Source organism: Xenopus laevis, chromosome 6L (assembly GCF_017654675.1).
Source record: "Xenopus laevis strain J_2021 chromosome 6L, Xenopus_laevis_v10.1, whole genome shotgun sequence".
In the NCBI taxonomy this organism is placed as follows: Eukaryota; Metazoa; Chordata; class Amphibia; order Anura; family Pipidae; genus Xenopus; species Xenopus laevis.
This window is the reverse complement of record NC_054381.1, coordinates 123,639,828-123,659,727: the sequence shown is the minus strand read 5'-3', so window position 1 is coordinate 123,659,727 and position 19,900 is coordinate 123,639,828. Positions and strand designations below refer to the sequence as shown.

At 36.4% G+C, this 19,900-nt stretch overlaps 1 protein-coding gene across 3 annotated transcripts; it reads left to right on the top strand.

The window, feature by feature from the left end:
* Positions 1–54: 54 nt before the first annotated feature.
* plag1.L (PLAG1 zinc finger L homeolog) lies at positions 55–19,064 on the top strand. 3 transcript variants are annotated; one of them, XM_018268011.2, is made up of 4 exons: positions 55–275; positions 14,537–14,636; positions 15,461–15,623; positions 17,764–19,064. In XM_018268011.2, exon 4 carries the CDS (start codon positions 17,768–17,770, stop codon positions 19,016–19,018), a length of 1,251 nt encoding a protein of 416 aa, XP_018123500.1. In that variant the 5' UTR covers positions 55–275; positions 14,537–14,636; positions 15,461–15,623; positions 17,764–17,767; the 3' UTR covers positions 19,019–19,064. The 3 variants fall into 3 exon arrangements, with proteins under 3 accessions (XP_018123500.1, XP_018123497.1, XP_018123498.1); XM_018268008.2 differs by having other exon boundaries at positions 60–275; positions 15,461–15,832; XM_018268009.2 differs by having other exon boundaries at positions 60–275; positions 14,537–14,674; positions 15,461–15,832.
* Positions 19,065–19,900: the final 836 nt, after the last annotated feature.

Sequence of the window (19,900 nt, the reverse complement as noted above, 5' to 3'; positions counted from 1 at the left end):
AACCAATTAGTATTGCGAAACCAGCATGAGCGGCGTAGGAACTGGGTTGGTCGGTGGGACGCGATGGAGGCGGTGTTTGAGGTGGGCGCGTCTCCCGAAACAGGTTGGGCTGCACCGCAGCGCTTACACTACAATGGCTGCTGGAGAGAGGGGAAAGCAAACAATTTCCAGGCCCGCACCGTCCAGGCAAAAATATGGGAAAAAAATTATTAAAAAATCGGAAAGGCATCTAAACCCCGGAAATCGACCGCAGGAAGGATGTTAAGGCTCCCGCGGTGAGTTTGCAAGTGGTTTGGACGTTCGCTGCCGCCTTTGAAGCATAGAAAATCAGGGTTATTTAAATTATGGGAGGGGGGCGAGGGAAAGGAGGAGGAGGAGGGGGAGAGAGGAAGAAAAAAAAGTTATTGCATATGAAGCCCCTTCTTCTTCTTGTTGTGTGCAATAACTTCCCTGGCCGAATAAAATGACCGGGTGCACGGAAGGGAAAGTTTGAGGGCAAGAGGGAAAGTTTTCGGGTAGTGTAGATTTTAGCAAATGTCTCTCAGACTGGGGCACAGAAATGTGCACTTAGTGTTATGTGACTGTTATGTGACTGCTATGTGACTGTTATGTGAGTGTCGGGGGCAAAGTTACTTCAAGTTTGGGGGTGGCTGCTGGGAAACTTTCTCTTCTTTCCTGTAATATTGTGACAGCGGCAGCAGGAGAGGCTGGAGAGGGGGAGACATGAAAGCAGACACAGACTGAGCCCGTGCTTGGGGTGGAAATACCGAGAGAAAATGTTTTAAAATTCGCTCTTCTGTTCTACACCCCCCGAATTGCCCTCAAAGTTGGGGTGGGGGGTTCCTCACAGACGTGCGGGTTTGGAATGGGGAAACTGTGCGTTTCTGCGGGATTTCCCTGCACTTTTCTTAAGGTGGGGGAGTAAGATTAGGTCAGTGCTGCAGTGAGGGAGGTAGGGGGCTCCATGTGAGGAGAGGGTGGGCATTTAGCTTGCACTGCGCCCCCCACAGGCTGAGGAATGGTAGAGACAGGCAGGGCCGGACAGACACAGAGGCTATTTGCCCCGACCCCCGGCATCAGTCACCCCGTGTGTACAATTGTTCTGGATTCCCAACCTGCAGCTGTCGGGGGATGTTGGGAGTAGTAGTTTAGCTACAGCTGGAGGGACCCCCTAGTTCTGTGCAATCTCCCCCCAGCTCTGTGCAATCTCCCCCTGCAGTGCCAAGGCCCCCTCTCCTCTAGCTCCGGCCCTGCAACTAGTTTGGGAGGCAGCATGGAAAGAGGACCAGCGTGTTGTTAGTCTCATAAACAACCAAAATGGAGGGAGAACCGAAACACCAGCAAATAAAATCAAATAAAATAATTGCTAAAAAAAAAAATCCTACAGTGAGGGAACCGAGAATCGGGATTTCTCCCATCAGCTCCTGCTGCACTACACGTCCCAGCATCGTCCCGGTAATATTCGGTAGCCGGCGATTTCTGGGAGTTGTAGTTTTACAGGAGCTGCCTGATTCGTGGAAAGGTGAATTCTTTTAGGCATTGAAGAAAAAAGAAACCCTTACAGAATACTTATTTTTAATCGCAGCAGGACTGATCTCCCCTTGCAACATTCTGCAACAGTTTTAGTGTTTTTTAAAGTTATTTTTCCTGATGTGTTTCAGTAGATGGGGTTGCATTGACTGATGGTTTGATGCTGATGTGGGGGTCTTTCTTGCACATGGATTCTGGTTGTGAGTTTATAATGACTATTTTCCTGCCTGTCCTAAAGCAGTTTGCTTTTCCCCTGAGATGTAAATTATCTTCCTTGTCACCTTTCTACATGCTACAAATCCCTTATCTTTTCAATGCAAGCTCCTGCCACTCAGCCATTGCTTTTCAGTAGCTTGTGGCTTATCCATTCCCCTGTGCTTAGCTGCTATTTGCTAGGAAACTCAGCCCCATCAAGTGTTTTGGTTATTTTATTTTTTGGTGCAACATACACTTCACCTGCTGTAATAATCCTCCCATAGTGAATAATGCAGCTGTGCCCTTTCCATTGTTGTTTGTCTCTTGCACTACATGCATGTAAAAGAGCTGCTGGTGCAGCTGATGCTGCTTCCACGTGGGATCAGGGGTATAGGAGATACTGAAGCAACACAGCTTTTTGCACATTATTACTGAAGCTTGAGTGCTTGCTAATAAACCAGCATTCTCTATAGTGTGTAACAGGGTTGTCAATTAATATTAATCATCAATAATATGTTCAAAGAACAAAAAAAAAAAGTTTGCTGGAATTTCTTTTGTTCTTTTCATTTGTGTGTTATGATTGTACCAAAGAGTTATTTGCCTTTTGCTTTCTCAATGCACATGTTCACTATATGTGTTATCTGTTTTTGAACTTATTGTGTTTGGCAGCAGTTTTTTTTTTTTTTATTGATGGAATAGGATATTTATATTGCAATGTAGCTGTTTTTCTCTATGCAAGCAGCCAAATGTATGTAGAGTGTGTGTATGAACTGCTTCCCAAATCTGCTGCTCATAATTGTAATTCAGGAGAGTGTGCATTTGTGGTTGCTTCTACCCATAAACATTTTTTGTTTTATGTTAATTGTAGTTTGGGCTTTTCGTAATTAGATGCATGCTAGTGTTATTAAGGACTGGGATTTATGATTGTAATTATTTTTTATTAACAAAACTACTGATCATTGCCTCTTCCATGGTCCAGTGAGAAGTTACAATTACACCTACTGTTGGAACAGTGGCAGAATGCAAAACTGGCCAAATATGTGTGTGTTCTAGTGTTTTGAAAGAAAAAAAATGTTGAAAAGTGACTATGTCAAATAGACATAACAGTGGTAAATACCTGATGCCTGAACCCCCAAGGAAAAGATCAGGTTGCTTAAATGCTGGTCTCCTTTAAAAGTTATGCTTGCATTTTCTTCCATGCATTGCCTGTTAATGAGGCATCTTAGCTGCATTAAATACCCTCACTCCAGTCATTGGTGAAAATATCATAGTACAATGCAGATTTTTATAGGTGCCCTCTTGGAAATGACCTGAGCTTGAAACCCTGCCTTTCTAAATCTCTGGACTATGCTCTTAATGTTATCCAGAATTGCATAATTTCATATTTTTCTAGAATCTTTTTGTCTAATAGTGACCTCCAAGTTAATTGGTAGAAAAGTGTTCTTCTGAGGAAGGGCTATGTTTCTTTGCTTGTGTAACTAAAATATAATACACCCGCAAATCAATTTCTTACTGAAATGTCAATTTAAAAAAACCCATAATGTGGTTGAAATGAACATTTGCTTTTTCATTCAGGTTGTTTTATTTCCTTCTAAGGAAACTTTAATGCTAATTGCAGCATCTAAATAAGGATTTTAAATCACCTGATATAACCGTTTATTATAGAAATACCCAAACTGCATGCCTTTTAATAGAAAGTCTGCCTGTCAGCATGCAATTTAAATATTATAATGTTTTCACTTTGTATCTTAATTTTACATACATTGTTACTCCTGGTTTTCTAGCAGTAACATTATGACTTCATTGTTGAATTCAGAATTAATTTGGCTACTGAGTTGTAGATTTGAGATTTTAAAAAGATGTAAGTCGGAATGTTTAGCTTTTTACACACACATTTAATCGTTACATATAAGCAATACATTGACATTTTAAGGTTACATGCTTAATATGTACATACACTATTGATTTGTAATGCACATCATTTATTTAGAAATTAAATTCAGATTAAATATTGCATCTGAGCCTGTGACGATTCATCACAATGTGCTGTGAATTTGTATATTTAACAAGGCTTAAAAATACATTCATCACAGCTTATTACATATTTAGTAGTTTAAACTGATTCTTGCTACATTAGTCCTTACATGGCTGACTTTATGTAAGCCTGGATAATATAAGCTTGATTTCTGTGCTTTATCTATGAACAAGTCAAGTATAATCTTAGTGAGTGGGGTTTATTGTGATTGAGTGATATCATTTGAATTTCTTGTTGCAGCTGGGCCAGGTCCAGTGGCTTTAATTACAACTGATCAAAGGCACTGGGCATTAACATTATACATTTGGTCTTGTGTACAGTGCCACGTAAATTCCCTGATTGTAATGAAAGCTGATTGCTGATCATTTTACTAAATGATACAGTATATGTTTTTCCTGCATTTTGGTTGACTGACAAGTAACTATTTACATTTGGCAGCATGCAGATTGCCTGTTGCTGTGTTGATATCTAGGTGTACATTGTAACACTTGGCAAAGAACAAAAATGAATTGTGTCAGTAACAGTTACAAGCAATCTGTTTGTCTTATTAGTATATTTGCATAAGGTTTTTTAAAAAAATTTTTTTTAATGAAAGTATTTGAAATATACATAACTTATTCTGCTGTTAGAGACATCCTCTTGGATGCTTTATGGCAATAGGATATTGTGGGGACTTAGAATATTTATATAAACCTTATGATCTATGATGAAAATGTTGTGAATATCTCTATTAACTGATTGAATGTTGTTTGTGTTTTTAAATGGTGATTGTACGCCGATGACGTGATAAGGAGGAAACTTATCTTGCTTTAAAATAAAATTTAGCCTTTTGATATGCAGTTTGTGAAGTTAACTATTCACCTGTATTTGGTATTACTTTAATAAAAGATAGAAAACAAATTACGCATGCAGTATACTTTGTAGGTATGCTTTTTGTGTCCTTATACTATACTAGGAGATAGTTTGATGGTCATTTTTTGCATATTTAAAGACATTTTTCTATTTCTTTTTAATGTTTTTTTTAAGCACATAGAAACACGTTCTGCATCCTTTATTGACCAGAAAGTTTTTAAGATCCCGTTGAATTAAGTATAAAAGATATTTGCTTTAAACCTTCAACTATATAAGCTCTGAACTCATTAAAGTGAACATTTCGGTGCTTGCACAGCTTAATCTGTTGGCTATTATTACATTAATGTATAAGAAATTCTCATAATTGGAATTTATGTGTGGGGACAGCAGAAAAAAGTACTGATAGAAGAACAACTACATGATCTGTAAGAGGGAGGAATCCTGCAAACATTCTAGAATGAAAATCACTTAAATAAAAATGCAACAACTAGTTTTAAATTGAATTGCAAGTTACTACTATATTCTCCAGTTCATGGTTTTTTTTGAACTCTTCCCAAGGGTGGTACTAAGTAATTGTAGATTAGCAAATGTAACTGCAACATTGTGTTTAAAAGTCTCTGGTGGTGTTTAACTCATTGTTTAGCAAGCACGCGGATGCCTGATAGCACCAGCAACCTGTGCCACGTAAAGGATTAATTGCCCCTGCCAAAGTATTTGTGATTTGTTTTAATGAGCTTCTCGTTCTATAGGAGAGCAAATGACAAATATACGCTAATTATACTTGTGTGAAATAGATCGTTGTATAATTACATTAAACACTGTCATCTTTTGTATGTTCATAATTCTCACCTGACCACTTTGAGCTTATGTTCGTGTACATTTCTGTTTTGTGCAAAAGGGTATGGGCTTCTTCAGCTTGATTTGATGTGGTTTGGGTGGAAACAGAAGCAAGTTCTCCTATGGTGCCATTCACACTGTATTCTGTGCTTTTTCCTTAAATAGTGTGTCTTTTAAATCTATATAAATTTGGTTGCATTCAATTATATCTGAGACAAGGGGCAATAAAAGAGGGCATAGTAATGTATAAAATATTGATTGCTTTTTGCTATGTAGCTTCCTCATTCACATACAACCATAAAAGATATTCAGAGCAAATTATTGCTTTCCTTTTGCTTTCAGTTCTGCATCATATTTTTGTGTGATTAGTAATGTGAAGTAGTATGATCTACTACGCGTTAACAAGAAAGCAGTGCTTTGTAGACAACTCGTTGCTATGTGAGACATGGCTGAGTGTGTCCTTAATTTCCTCTCACTAGATCTATCATGCCATGTTTGCAGATGCCCCACTTGTTAAATCATGCTGTCTGCAATCTCATTGGTGCAGGCTGTATGCAATCTGACCTTTCTGTTATTGTTGCTTGTATGGATCCATTGGATACCAGGATGTGCCTTGTAATCTGACCCTTCTGCAAACATAGCAGGACCCAATAATAAGAGTCCCTGTTCAGAGCAAACCTTTATAACATAATTTAAACTTACTATTACTTCAAGTTTATTATATTTGACTGGAAAATTGACCAGCCTATGCAGCTGATTATCCCTTGTTTAAGCTATCTGTAAATCACATGGGCTTGGAGAGAGTGTGTGTGGTGGATTTACCCTAGTAATGATTTTATATATATATATATATATATATATATATATATATATATATATATATATATATATATATATATATATATATATATATATATATAATCATTATATAAATATTATTTATATATATATATATATATATATATATATAATCATTATATAAATATTATTTATATATATATATATATATATATATATATATATATATATATTCAAATACAAGAGTCCTCTGCACTCACTGAGTGCAGAGTACTCTTGTATTTGACTGTATGTATTTTGTGGTCACAGCCTCATTGCACCCCCGCCTAATGGTTTTAAAAAATAGTGGTGAGCACAACTTTCCCTTGTTTTTTTATCTATCTATATATATATCTATCTATCTATCTCCGTCCATTTGTGTATATACAATCAAGATTTCAGTCGCAATTCTCGAAAGAGGTCCAAATGAGGACCTCAACATCCGTTGTACATACTGTTTGCAGAAGAAGCACTGACTTTTAAAAGTCCCTTTGTGTATTGTTTTGTTTTTTGTTAAATTTTATGTATCGTATATAACTGTTAACCAAAGAAGCTACTGTCTACATAGAAATTTGGTGTAGAATTAAATATTAGAATTGTAGAATTATAAAAATTAGACGTTTAAAGACATCTAAAGTTATGTTTAAATCAACCACAGTAGTAAAATGAACTGCCATTTTGGGTGCTCTTAGAACTTGAGCAGATCTTTGCTTTAATTATTTTTATGAAATTGTATGACATTTTATATTAAAAAAAAAAAAAAAAAAGTATACCTTTTTTTTTTTTCTCCTGTCCTGTAGACAACCTGGAAAATGTAAATATATATATATATGGTACCCATGATTAGACTGCATTTAGTAATTTGATCAGAGTTCTAGAAGGGCAGATATTTAAATTACACATTTGAAAAAACAAACATAACAAAGTATGGTTTGTTTTTTTTATAGCACGTTTTGAGTAAAAAAAACAAAACTCTGTGAATTAATTCTTTATATACCACCACCCTTGCCCTTGATTTGGTGGCATTACTTTAAGAGGAATGATTTTTCCCATTCTCCCTTCCAGTGTTAGAAGAAATAATGAGCTTCTGCCTCTGCCATTGTGCTCTTGAACACAATACTTGAGGAATGGAAATGGAGAATAGGACTAAAGTATTTCCCCTTCTCCCTCAGTAACTCTGCAGAAACAGGCTCATCTAGGAGGTCACTGAATTTGTATAAGAGAAAGGAGTTTGAGTGCTGTTTAATAAAACCAAAACTCTGGCCTTAAAGGACCAGTAGCACAAAAAATAAAGTTGTGTATGCATTTAAATATAATATGCTGTTACCCTGCTTTGGTAAAAACAGTATATTTGCTTTAGAAGCACTACTACAGTTTATATAATAAGCTGTGTATCCATCGCGGTAGCCAAATAAATTGGGCACACGTTCGTTTAGTGAGGTTTATAGATGTAACGATTTTTGTTCTTACACAGAAAGATAAACAGGTCAAATGTGATTTTATGACTCTCAAAGGTCCTGTTTTATATTGGATTTTTAAAGTGTTGTACTAAGAAATAGACTTGTCCTTTAGCAAATTGTCCTTTAGCAAGTTGCATTGTTTTATGCCCTTTATTCTGACATTTTCTCATTTTCTTAAAACTGTTGTAATAAGAATTGTGTATGAGTCTAATAGTAGTGTATCGCACTGTTTTTTAACATATATGTTAGTGGCTCAATATCTTGAACAATAATTAGCATTATTTGTTTTTGTATTAACAGTTTGAAAGTTATTTTTCTGCTCACGTGTTATCCATATTATTGCACGGGAAACATTCTCAGGGGGAAAAAAGGTTAAGGAATTATTAAACTGAAATGTGAATCTTCAGTGTCAGTAGAAATAACAATTTTTTCTTTAGATTTTGTTTAATCATTTATTGCTAATGATATTGTGTAGCTATGCCATATTTAAGCTTTAAGGCTGATGGCGCACACACAGGGATATTCTCTACTGGCAGGAAAGCTAATAAAGCTGCTTGATTGGGGAAAAGTGACTACTATTCAATCATTTTATGCTCAAGTTAATGGAAGGGGCCAGTGCAACTTCATATATTTGTCAGCTGCTAGAGAATACCCCCAGCGTGTGCTATTAGCCTTAAATGTCAAATATGGCATAGGTAATGATTATTCACAAAATGTCAACAATAAACTATAGACAGAGCTTCCCAAGAGAATGGTATTTCTTCTGCTAACCCTGCCACTACAGGTTTACTTGGGACAGTATCTTAGATCACTACATAAAGTAAGATGCATTCATATTTTGTAGCTGAAATGTTTATCAAATAACTGCATATCTTTCATTCTGGAAAGGGAGACACTGAGGTAATTTAAGAGGCTTAATAGCAAAAAGTGTTTGATATTTGTGCAATGTGATTTGTTTAGCCTGCAGACCGAACTTTCAGAGGGCTACTATTGCAATGTTGTCATGGGTAGAAAGTCTATTGAGTTCTAGGGCAACCTGGTGGGACACCACATTTCTTTTGATGGACCGCATCTTAAAAAGCTCTTAACATATATTTATAAATGGAGTTCTCCGAAGCATATTTATTCTTCAATAAAAGCATTTCCTGCTATCGGCAAAAAACATTTTTTACAACCACAAAACCTACATCGGAGTGTATTTGCACTTGCATGTTTCATTGTGTTGTATCCGTTACATAGTCAGAGTTTATCTGACGCAAACAGGAGCACCTATAGGAACAACACGCAAAATTAACCCTTGATCACATGTAGTGTGTTGCTCCTTGAGCTATATTCCCTGGTTTTGCTGCTAGTACTGCACTTTGCCATTGTAAATTAACCCTATATTGTCTTGAAACACATTTTTTTTACAGAATTCAGCAGATTAAGGCAATATTAACATTATTTTGCCTTTATCGTTATTCCAATCCATGTTATTTTTTTTTATAATAGATCCATGTGCATACAACACAATCAGCCCAGGGGCAAAATAGTCGAATCAGCCTGATTTGGCCTTGCATGTAGGTGGCCAAATTGGGTAAAGATACTCTCATTCAGATACCTCTGGGAGGGGATCTAAATGCTGTTTCTTTCATCACCACCTTGTGTTCTCTGACTTTTATCTCCCTTACTTTACAACCCACTCAATTATCTCTCTTAAAGAAACGATAACCATTTCAGTTGATTTAGGGCTAAATGGCACAGGTTACGTAGCAGGTAAGCTCTATAGTATATTGTGGGTTTATATCTTACATAAGAATCATAACTCAATGTATTCTACAGACCTTATATGCTCTTTAATCTGTCTTTGCTCCTTTATCAGACTAAATGGCTGTGGGGCCTTTTGGCTGTTAGTCATTTTGTTGCATAAGGTGCACGTTTTGCCAAATTTTCTGTTTGACTTTAAATATACAAAATTCCCATTTGCATCAATGGGAAGCTCCAGGAAAGGGTCTTAAAAAACATGTTGTTGTGGCTTACCCTCCAGCTAATACATATGGTTCATTTAACATAGAATCTGAAACAATTGGCTGTACCTAGTCCCCTCTGAGATTATAGATCATTCACATCGCACACACAACAAATCGCTTAATGGCGTTAAACCCATTTATTCCAGCCACATATCATGACACACAACCCAACGTTTTGGGCACAAATCACATAATGAACCATGACTGGAATAAATGTATAAATATGCTGTGTATGATGCCTTTTTTTTATTTTTTTTTTTTCTTCGACAGCATCTAGGGAAGCAACATCTTGGGACAATAAGTGAGTTCTAGACTGTTTTCTGTGTATTAAAATGATATCCTGAAACATTTAACCTGCCTGTATAGTAAAGAAGAACTAAAGCTCAACAAATAACTGGTCCAGACTTGTTACACCATAGGGATAATCTATGCAGTAGGCAATTTCTGGAAAAGGACGCCATGTTTTTTACCCACAATGCAGTATTCCTCTGTAGTTGCATAATTGGTCACGAGACAGTTGTGCTAATTACCTGCAGTTGAGTTGAAAATCGTTGTCAGAATGTCTTCATTACCATCATCATGACACATGTGCACAATTCTTTAGGCACAAGTGTGGGAACAAACCCTTAGAAACACTTCTGCAAAATTCCAAATAAGAGGCAGGACAAAGACAGCCATGAGCAACTATTCAGAAGAGCAAGGAGCATCTCTGGATTTAATGAATGCAATGACTGTGCCAAAAGTTGCATGACTGTAACTCTGTGCCTCTGGAGATGCTCCCAACAGCTTCCCATCTGCTGATTTACAGCACGTTCAGCGGGCTTCTCTTAGTTACCTGAGTTTAGCAACTAAATCTCAATATACAGTCTGTATATATGCATCAAAATACATTAATAATCAGCCTATAGCATCCGCTTTCTTTCTGCAAATGTGTTCATAATTTTGGACAACCCCTAAGCTCAGCTTCACAGAGCACACTGAACATGTGCAAAGTCAGTGGCACACTAAATCAGGCCTTACAAGATCAATGATAGAGAGCTGCTGCGGACAATTTTGAAGGCATAAAACATTACTGCGATAGAACTGTTGGACCTCTGGCTTGGTTCAGTAAATGTGTTATTTAAACTTCGGATTTTGACCTACAGGCTGTCTTATTGGCATATGTTATGAGTACAGGGAGTACTCAAGTTATTTACAACCAACTTACATACAGTACAACTCATACTTGCATACAGAGGCTAGCACAGTAATGTACTGTGGTTTGTTTGGCCTTTATTAGCATTTAGCTTTAATAAACCACCTACCCCAATCCCCTCTGGCATGTGTTGTCTACTGCAAAGCACATGGATGTAAAAATACATATGTACAGAAAGGTAAAAATAAATACTATCTTAAGACAAACATCTGTCTTTTTGCATTTAATAAGTAAATGTATATGTTTCAACTTGCATACAAATTCAACTAGAAGAACAAACCCACAGACCCTATCTCATGCGTAACCCAGGGACTACCTGTACTAAAATGTCTTTTTGCCAGTTAAATTTGTACTTTTAGGTACTTGATGGGAACCATACATTTTTTTCCTTATACAGGTATGGGATCAGTTATCCAGAAACCTGTTATCCAGAAAGCTCTGAATTACAGAATTTGTTTTATCTAAATAATCCAATTTCTTTTTTTTTTTTAAATGATTTCCTTTTCTCTATAATAATAAAACAGTAGCTTGTACATGATCCCACCTAAGATATAATTAATACTTGTTGGAACAAATCCAGCCTATTGGGTTTAATAAAGTCTACTTAAAAATCATGTAAACATTAAGACCTGAAGATCCAAATTATGGAAAGACCCCTTATCCATAAACCCCCAGGTCTTGAGCATTCTGGATAACAGATCCCATACCTCTAACTTTATGGATTGTATGCTCTGTGCAACCCCTTTGGGACCTTGTGTTCCACAAATGTACGGACTTGTTTAGCTGCATGGACTTATCTACTCCTTACATGTTATATAACTTTACATTAGCAGACATGTTTGAATAATAAATATTACTTTAAACATACATTGGTCTGTTGGAGACATATTGACCATATTGATGTTGGTTTCGGGGTGTGGTATATTTTAAGAACGTATAAGCTATCAGCCTGTATCTTCTCTGAAATGGCACTCTTCAACCCTCTAAAGTATGATGCCTGAGGTCATTCTGGGCATGACCAAGGATGCAGGACTGGCAAATATGCTTTATGTTGTAGCATGGTCCAACTTTTTTTTTATTTTTTTTTGAGAAATGGCTACCATATATTCATGGAGCTGGGTGCAAATAATTTTAGGGGTTTACAATTTGCCATGTCTGACAAAAAAATTTGACTTACATTCAGAGGGAAGCTGGAATTCATGGCATGCAGTCCATACACTGGAAGTTAGACCTGCACGTATTTTCATCTGCAGACCTCTGACTGTGGCTTATTTACAGAGGCAGATAAACTGGTTTATCCACTCTTTTGTAGTTTTTGGACATTTTGTTACAGGACCCGGTCTTTACCCATCTCCGGTACAGTAGAGAATGTCTAAAGCAACAGCAAATACAGACCAAAAAGATTATTTTGAAGCTTCAGGTAATTCATCTCTCAAGGTTAAAGTGGTGTCACAACCCAAGTACAGTTTAGACTATAATACCAGAATGACAGCTGCAAACATGTTGTCACTATAGTACAGTGCTCTGTATCTTTAGATTTCAAATTCTTCATTGTTTTTGTACTTGCATCACAAAATATGGTATTGCACAGAGCTTCTTTTTTAGAAATGGTTCTTTGGATCAAGAAAAAACTCTTAATATAAATTAAATTGAATAAAGGTGTAATGCATGTCAACCACAAAACCTCATATCAAGTACAGTTGTGTATTGCACCTTTTCTAAGGCCAAAAAGCCAGTCTGCTCAAAGTATTCAAGGTTTTTGAGGCAGCTGCATTAGTGATGCCTAGAAGCATTTGTAGAAAAGCCATTTCCAAGACTTTTAGACCACTTATCTGCTGTTTTGTTTGCTGATCATAGTAAGGTCTCATCTGATATACACTTGAAGCAGACTTTAATATAGCATGTGAAACCTAGATCTTTGGTTGCTGATTTCATAAAATGAATTGTTTGATGTTTCAGCTGAGAATTTCTAGAAAAACAATTTTTGTTACCATACTAAGACTGTTTCTTTAACAATGAGTAGGATGACTTAAGATAAACACTGAGCCTTAATGGCTGTGGCTGTCATTATACTTTTTGGCATCAGGGTGACAGATCTTGAAAGAATAAGCCTATTCCAAAGCTTTTGGAATTGGAAACAAAGAACATATTTGAAAGGCAGCAGTTTCATAGCACAAGTCAAACGGCATGCGTCTACTCAAAATGACCATCCCAAGTGTTAAAAAAAAGTCCTTCTTCACACCTACCTGATGAATATGGACTAGTAGAAGATCCACAAATTTTGATTTTAGCAACTATTTTTACTTGATCAAAAAGAGACTGAACATGTGCTAGCTTTTAAAGACTAAGGAACCATAATAACCCCTGACCAGTTACTTAATGGCCAGAGAAATCCTTCCTGGGGGTCACCTGAAATAAAGTTTGGCAAACCATTTTACCCTCCTGCATAATATAAATCATTTTTTTCAAAACTTTTTTCTGTTGGCAATAATATGCAGGTTTCCTGATCTGATACAATAATATCACAGAGATGAGGAGGCTGATTCCTAGTTATTCCTAGAAAAGGAGGCAACTTTAACTTTAGTTTTACCATTACCTGTAAGGCTATAGTTGTTTGTAAGATCTGCAATTGATTCTTACTGTAGTTGCACTAAACAACACAATTCCAGTGTCATTCAGATAGTACATGATTGACAATCATGAAACAGGAAATATAAAAAAATCAATCATGAAGAAGTATAAAATGTTTGGTCCCCCCATAAAGAAGTTGATGCAAATATGGACCTTTTTGCTTATAATTACTTGTTACATCTCTGTATGTATATGACATAACTTTAAGTGAATATGGCTTGTGTGAACATGCTTGACCCTTTTATTAAGGATCTGTGGTGTTCCTTGCATAGATCGGTGCAGAACAGTAACATTGAAATTACTTCCTTTATTTATCCAACGTCCTTAGTTGTTCATTAAGTGTGCAAGAAGGGAGTTACACATAGTTACAGTTTAAACCTTATCTGTAAACCAGATGTTTAGGCAACAAAGGTGGAAATGGAGTGGTTCTTAAAGAAAGTTTGTTTAAATGGACTCTGTATATATGTTGGAAGGTTAAAAACAAAACAATGCTACATGATAAAAAATTAAATCAAGTGGCAGCATACATTTAAAAACAATGTATTTTTTTTGCATGCTAAATACAAGTGTTTATGGAGACCCTTTTAAAAGCACAATTCAGTAACATAAGGTTAGTTTTTTTTTTTTGTTTTTTTTTTAGTTTTTGGGGGGAAAGGTCATGAATATGTATAAGCTGATGATCTACTGAACACAAGACTGGGTGGGGCTTTGTTTAGACAGCAGATAAAGATGACTGAACACAGCTAAGGTATTTATAATACAAAGAAGTCACACAGGACCTCCATTTCAGAAAGAGAGGGAATATTTTAACATGCAGTATAGGTCTAGATATGCCTAGAGTTTTACCAGGCCTTTAAAAACCGCACAATAACATCATCATGTGCTTCCCCCATCTAATGGTAACACAATGAATTGCTGCAGTCTTAATAACTTATTTTTTTATATATCCTTAAAGGCATACAAAAATGGAAACTTCTAGAGTCTGGTCTCCCCCAAGAAGTGCTAGTGAGACTGGTTAAGAACAGGATCTGGGAAAATTATCGGACAACCACCAGGTGCGAACCCTATGGAATCTATCCAATTGCTATTTTAAGTATGACTGATTAATTACATTTCAGCATATTAGTTTTGTTATTGTTTTTTATTCTTTAAAATAATTAAAAATGGTCTGTTATTAAACCTGTGCAAGTAGAAATCTTCAACCTCTGTGTTGGCACCCTATCGGGGTTGCAGCAATAAGTTATATCTGCTGTAAACAAAACTGTGCCTTAAACCATAACCTTAGGTGCCTGTTGATCCGTGGCAATTTTTTTTTGTTTTACAGCAGTTAGCAGTGGTTTCATGGCTATGGGAAATACTGGCACAGGTACTACTGTGGTAAACCATTTCACAAAAGATTGCAGTAAAACAACAAAACACATTGCAATGTTTTTCCAATGATTCCAGGAACTGTGCCATAGTGTGGCCACTTGCCTTGTTGCTTTTTTTCTAAGGCCATTGTTTAGAAGCCATATATGTAAAATATAGTATAGCAATGGTCGCATTATAACCCTTCCTGAAATTGCTGAAACCATAGTTGTTGGTTTTTTTTTTTCCATTACACAAGTTTAAACTGATGAAAAATAAAATTTTCGATGAACCCCCCCACCCCAAAAAATCAATTAAAACATTTTTTATTATTAACTAACCACTGGGCATCTTCTTCTATTTTATAATGTATAATAAGGTTAGTAAGGTTCTTCATTACAATTCCCTAATAAAGTTTCTTTACATACTTGGTAGTAACACAGTACTGTTAATTCCAAATACATTTAATTTATCACACATTGATTTGCAACAGAATTAATAAATGAATATATACTTTATTTTTCTTTTCCAGTGCCCCTTTTATTGTTTTTTTTTTTTCTCGACCACATGGAACTTGAGAAGCCCCCTAAAGTGCTGTCACCTTGTCGAATTGGGCGATTGCCAAGTGTCAAGCAAGAAGGCCTGGTTTAGGCTGTGCTGCGATGGCCACTGTCATTCCTGGTGATTTGTCAGAAGTAAGAGATACCCAAACAGTCCCTTCAGGGAAGCGTAAGCGCTGTGAAACAAAACCAAGAAAAAACTTCACTTGCCAACTGTGTGAAAAGGCATTTAACAGTGTTGAGAAATTAAAAGTTCATTCTTACACTCACACAGGAGAGAGGCCCTACAAGTGCACACAACAAGACTGCACCAAGGCCTTTGTTTCTAAATACAAATTACTAAGGTATTACATTCTATTTACCTTTTCCGCTTAAAGTAATTGACCGGAAAATTAATCAAATCACAATCATTTATATAGAACAGCAAATAAGGCTAGTTTATTTCTGAGAATTGTAATTGGTATCATTTCTTGCTTATATATCTATAAAATATAGTTATAGATATGCCTTAAATCTAGTGCTGCCCAACTTCTAAGATCCTGTGTACCATATATCATGGCACTTTGATGTCGGCAGGCCAAAAACTTCAACAAGAGGTTTCTGTTATCAAATTATGAACATTTTTTTTAAAAAAAAAATCTGACTTTTAAGACACAATTATGGGGACCTCCCCACACTTATCTAGGCATAAATTTAAATATGGTGCGTCTTGTATATACATGAATATTGGTGGGTACAGCAAGTCCCCCTTGTATTTATACAAGTGCAGTTTGTATCTTAAAAAGATACTGATACCAGAAATTAAACTTTTTTACATCTCTCATAATATTGCTTTTGAAAGCTACTTATAACTTTGCCATAAAGTATTTACAAAATGCTTTTACATTACCTGTCTGATGCCCCATGTTCCTGTATGAGGGGGATGCCATATTTGTGCAGCAGGAGTCCGTTAGCATTGGAAACTTTAAAGAGATATTGACATCAGAAAATAACCTTTTTTTATTATCTATCATAACATTGTCTTTGAATGCTTTTTATAATTTTGCCATAAAAGTATTTGCCTGATGCTTTTACATTACCTTTCTTACTACCCTGTTTATTCTATGACGGGGCTGCCATATTTGTGAAACAGTAGTCCCTTAGCATAAGAAACTCTAACCGACAGGTTAAGAAGGAACAATCAGGTTGTCAAAACAGTCAGGTTTAGGAACTCCAAGTGACAATTACTTACAAAAGCAGAACTATGAGCGATCAACATGACCAATAGGTAACTTTAATGTAGATTAATATTTTGAAAAGAAAATTTTTAGTGTCAGTATCACTTTAACTGACAAGCCAGTGTCGAACTGGGATGCCAGGGGCCCACCAGAAATCCTTAGACCGTGGGCCCACTTTCCAAACTATTATTCCTCCTTTCCTCACTCAACCTCTTTATTATTCTAGTCTTTTATATTTACTTAGTCTATTCTTCCATTATTAAGCTTATATTTCTACATAAAGAAATAAGGAATGACAATGAAATTGGCCACATAGTTAAAAGCAAAAGGGCCCACTGACACCTAGGCCCACCGGGAGTTTTCCTGGTATCCCGATGGGCCAGTCTGACACTGTGACAAGCTGAGATGGGACAGTCAGTTTGGCAAAAGAGTCAGGTTTAGGAACTTCAACTAACAGTTACATACAAAACAAACCTCAGCAAAAAAACGATCAACATGACCTATAGGTAACTTTTAATGTACATTCATATTTTAAAAAGTAGTTGTTAGTGTCACTTTAATGCAGGCCCAACTGGTATTGTCCTGCTCCGTATTTAAGCTAGAGCTGTGTAATATATCAGTGCTACCGTATATAGATAAAAGGATAATCAGGATACTATGCAGAGAATGGCATTCAAATTTTATCATCTACTCCTCCTTTATTTCCATGACTTCAACTTTCTAGTCTTCTCCATTCATCTTTTGTCTTCCATTTCTTTTCTCCTTTACACCCAACCACTATTCTTATTTCTATTCAGGGAAGTGCTCATTTCAGTGTCCGTTTGAAATGTAGATACCTAGACCGATCATTTAAGTCGTTGGATAGATTGACCTATGTATACATTTCTAAAGTATCCATGTTACTAAAAATAAGTTGGGCAAAATGCTTATATTCTATTCTGAAATATGCTGGTTTCTATATTTAAAAACATTTAACTGCTTCCAGAGCTGTTTTTCTTTCTTTTCATTTTGTTGTTTTAAACCCAAATAACTGATGTGGTGCTATCTGTGTTTTAAAGGCATATGGCTACTCATTCTCCAGAGAAAACACACAAGTGCAATTATTGTGAGAAAATGTTTCACCGAAAAGATCACTTAAAGAATCACCTTCATACCCATGATCCTAATAAAGAGGCATTTAAGTGTGAAGAATGCGGAAAGAACTACAACACAAAGCTTGGTTTTAAACGTCACTTGGCCTTGCATGCTGCAACAAGTGGAGACCTCACCTGTAAAGTATGCCTGCAGACTTTTGAAAGCACGGTTGTGCTGCTGGAGCACCTAAAAACCCATGCAGGCAAATCTTCCAGTGGTGTTAAGGAAAAAAAACACCAATGTGAGCATTGCGACCGGCGGTTTTATACACGCAAAGATGTCCGAAGACATATGGTAGTGCACACTGGGAGAAAGGACTTCCTTTGTCAATATTGTGCACAGAGGTTTGGGCGTAAGGATCATCTAACTCGTCATATGAAGAAAAGTCATAATCAAGAACTGCTAAAAGTCAAAACAGAACCCATGGACCTCTTGGACCATTTTACCTGCGGTGTTCCTATTAAAGATGAGCTGCTTCCTGTGATGTCTTTATCTTCCAGTGAGCTGACATCAAAGCCATTCACAAATAGTCTGCAATTAAACCTTTACAATACACAAATTCAGTCCATGCAGAGCTCTGCAACTGCTCATCAAATGGTTGCTCCAACATTGTCTTTGGGTATGCCTTGTCCAATAGATATGGATCCTGTCCACCCTTCTCACCAGCTGTCTCTGAAATACCCACTTAATTCTACCTCATATGCGATTTCGATGCCCGAGAAAGAACAGCCGTTGAAAGGGGAAATCGAAAGTTACCTTATGGAATTGCAAAGTGGCATGCCACATTCATCCCAGGATTCTCCTTCATCATCTTCAAAATTAGGAATGGATCCTCAAGTAGGGCCATTGGATGATGGTTCTGATGGAGTATCCCTCTCAAAAGGTTCAGTTTCAATTAGCGAACCTCTTAACGCATCATCATTGGATTTTAATCAGCTTTTCAATTTTATACCTGCCAATGGTCCTCCATACCATGTCCCTGTATCAGTTGGAAATTTAGGAATGGGTTATTCCTCAGACGAAGCCCATTCCTCAATGCCCCAACTCCCACCACAACAACAAGATCCTCAAGACCCTAGCAATTTATGCTTTGGCTCTCTACACCCATTGTCCTCTGCTTTTACAAGTAGTCTAAGTACTACAACAACATTGCCACGATTTCATCAAGCTTTCCAATAGGATTAGTTAAAATGGATTCAATTAGATAGCATGTTTTTTAACCTTAGTGCCAATGAACACTTTAAATGTCTGATACATTAACAGTCTCCTCAAGCCAGTACATCTTTAGCTTTTCACATTTTACAAATGTGTATGTGTTTACTTTGAGAGATTTTTTCCTCTTAGCATTTTTTCACTGCCATGTTTTTGTTCTATAGGGAAAAGGCTAATGCTTTAACAAACTAACGGAAAGACACATATCAATCTCATAAATTGATGGGGGAAAAAAGTCAAAGTATGACTTGATCTCAAACAGTATTGCTTAAAATCCAGTTGCTTTTCTTTAAAAAAAAAACAGTATTTTGCATGTATTAATACAGGAGCTCTGTATTTCGTGTTATATCTTAAATTTTTTACAAAAAACCTCTCCAGAACCCTGCATCTCCTTGTGCAGACTTTATTGTGGACATCTTCAAAAGTAAGTGATCTCTTTCGGTACAGAAGCACAATACAGGCAAATGTGTCCTCTGGAGATGAACAGGTCAACAGTGGCAATACTGTTAACTAGCAAATTCTAAAAGTAGCCAGTAAAATGGGAAAGGGAGAAGGGCTTGCTGTAAAGCAGAGCAGCATTACTTCACACAAGTAGTATCTTATAAGCTCTTTAGAAGCAACTCTTTTCTAAGCATTGCTGTTAAATTTGTTCTAAAATAACAAATGTATATGAAAATTTGTCATTCAGGGGGAAATTAATGTAATTGGATTTTATATTTTAAGACACAAGGTAAAGCATATCCAAACCTCCATTTTTTTTTTTTTTTTTGAATGTTTATCATGCATTAGTTTAAATTGAGAAAACCTAGTGGCACTTGTAATGTTTGTTAATGAGAATTGTTTTAAGCT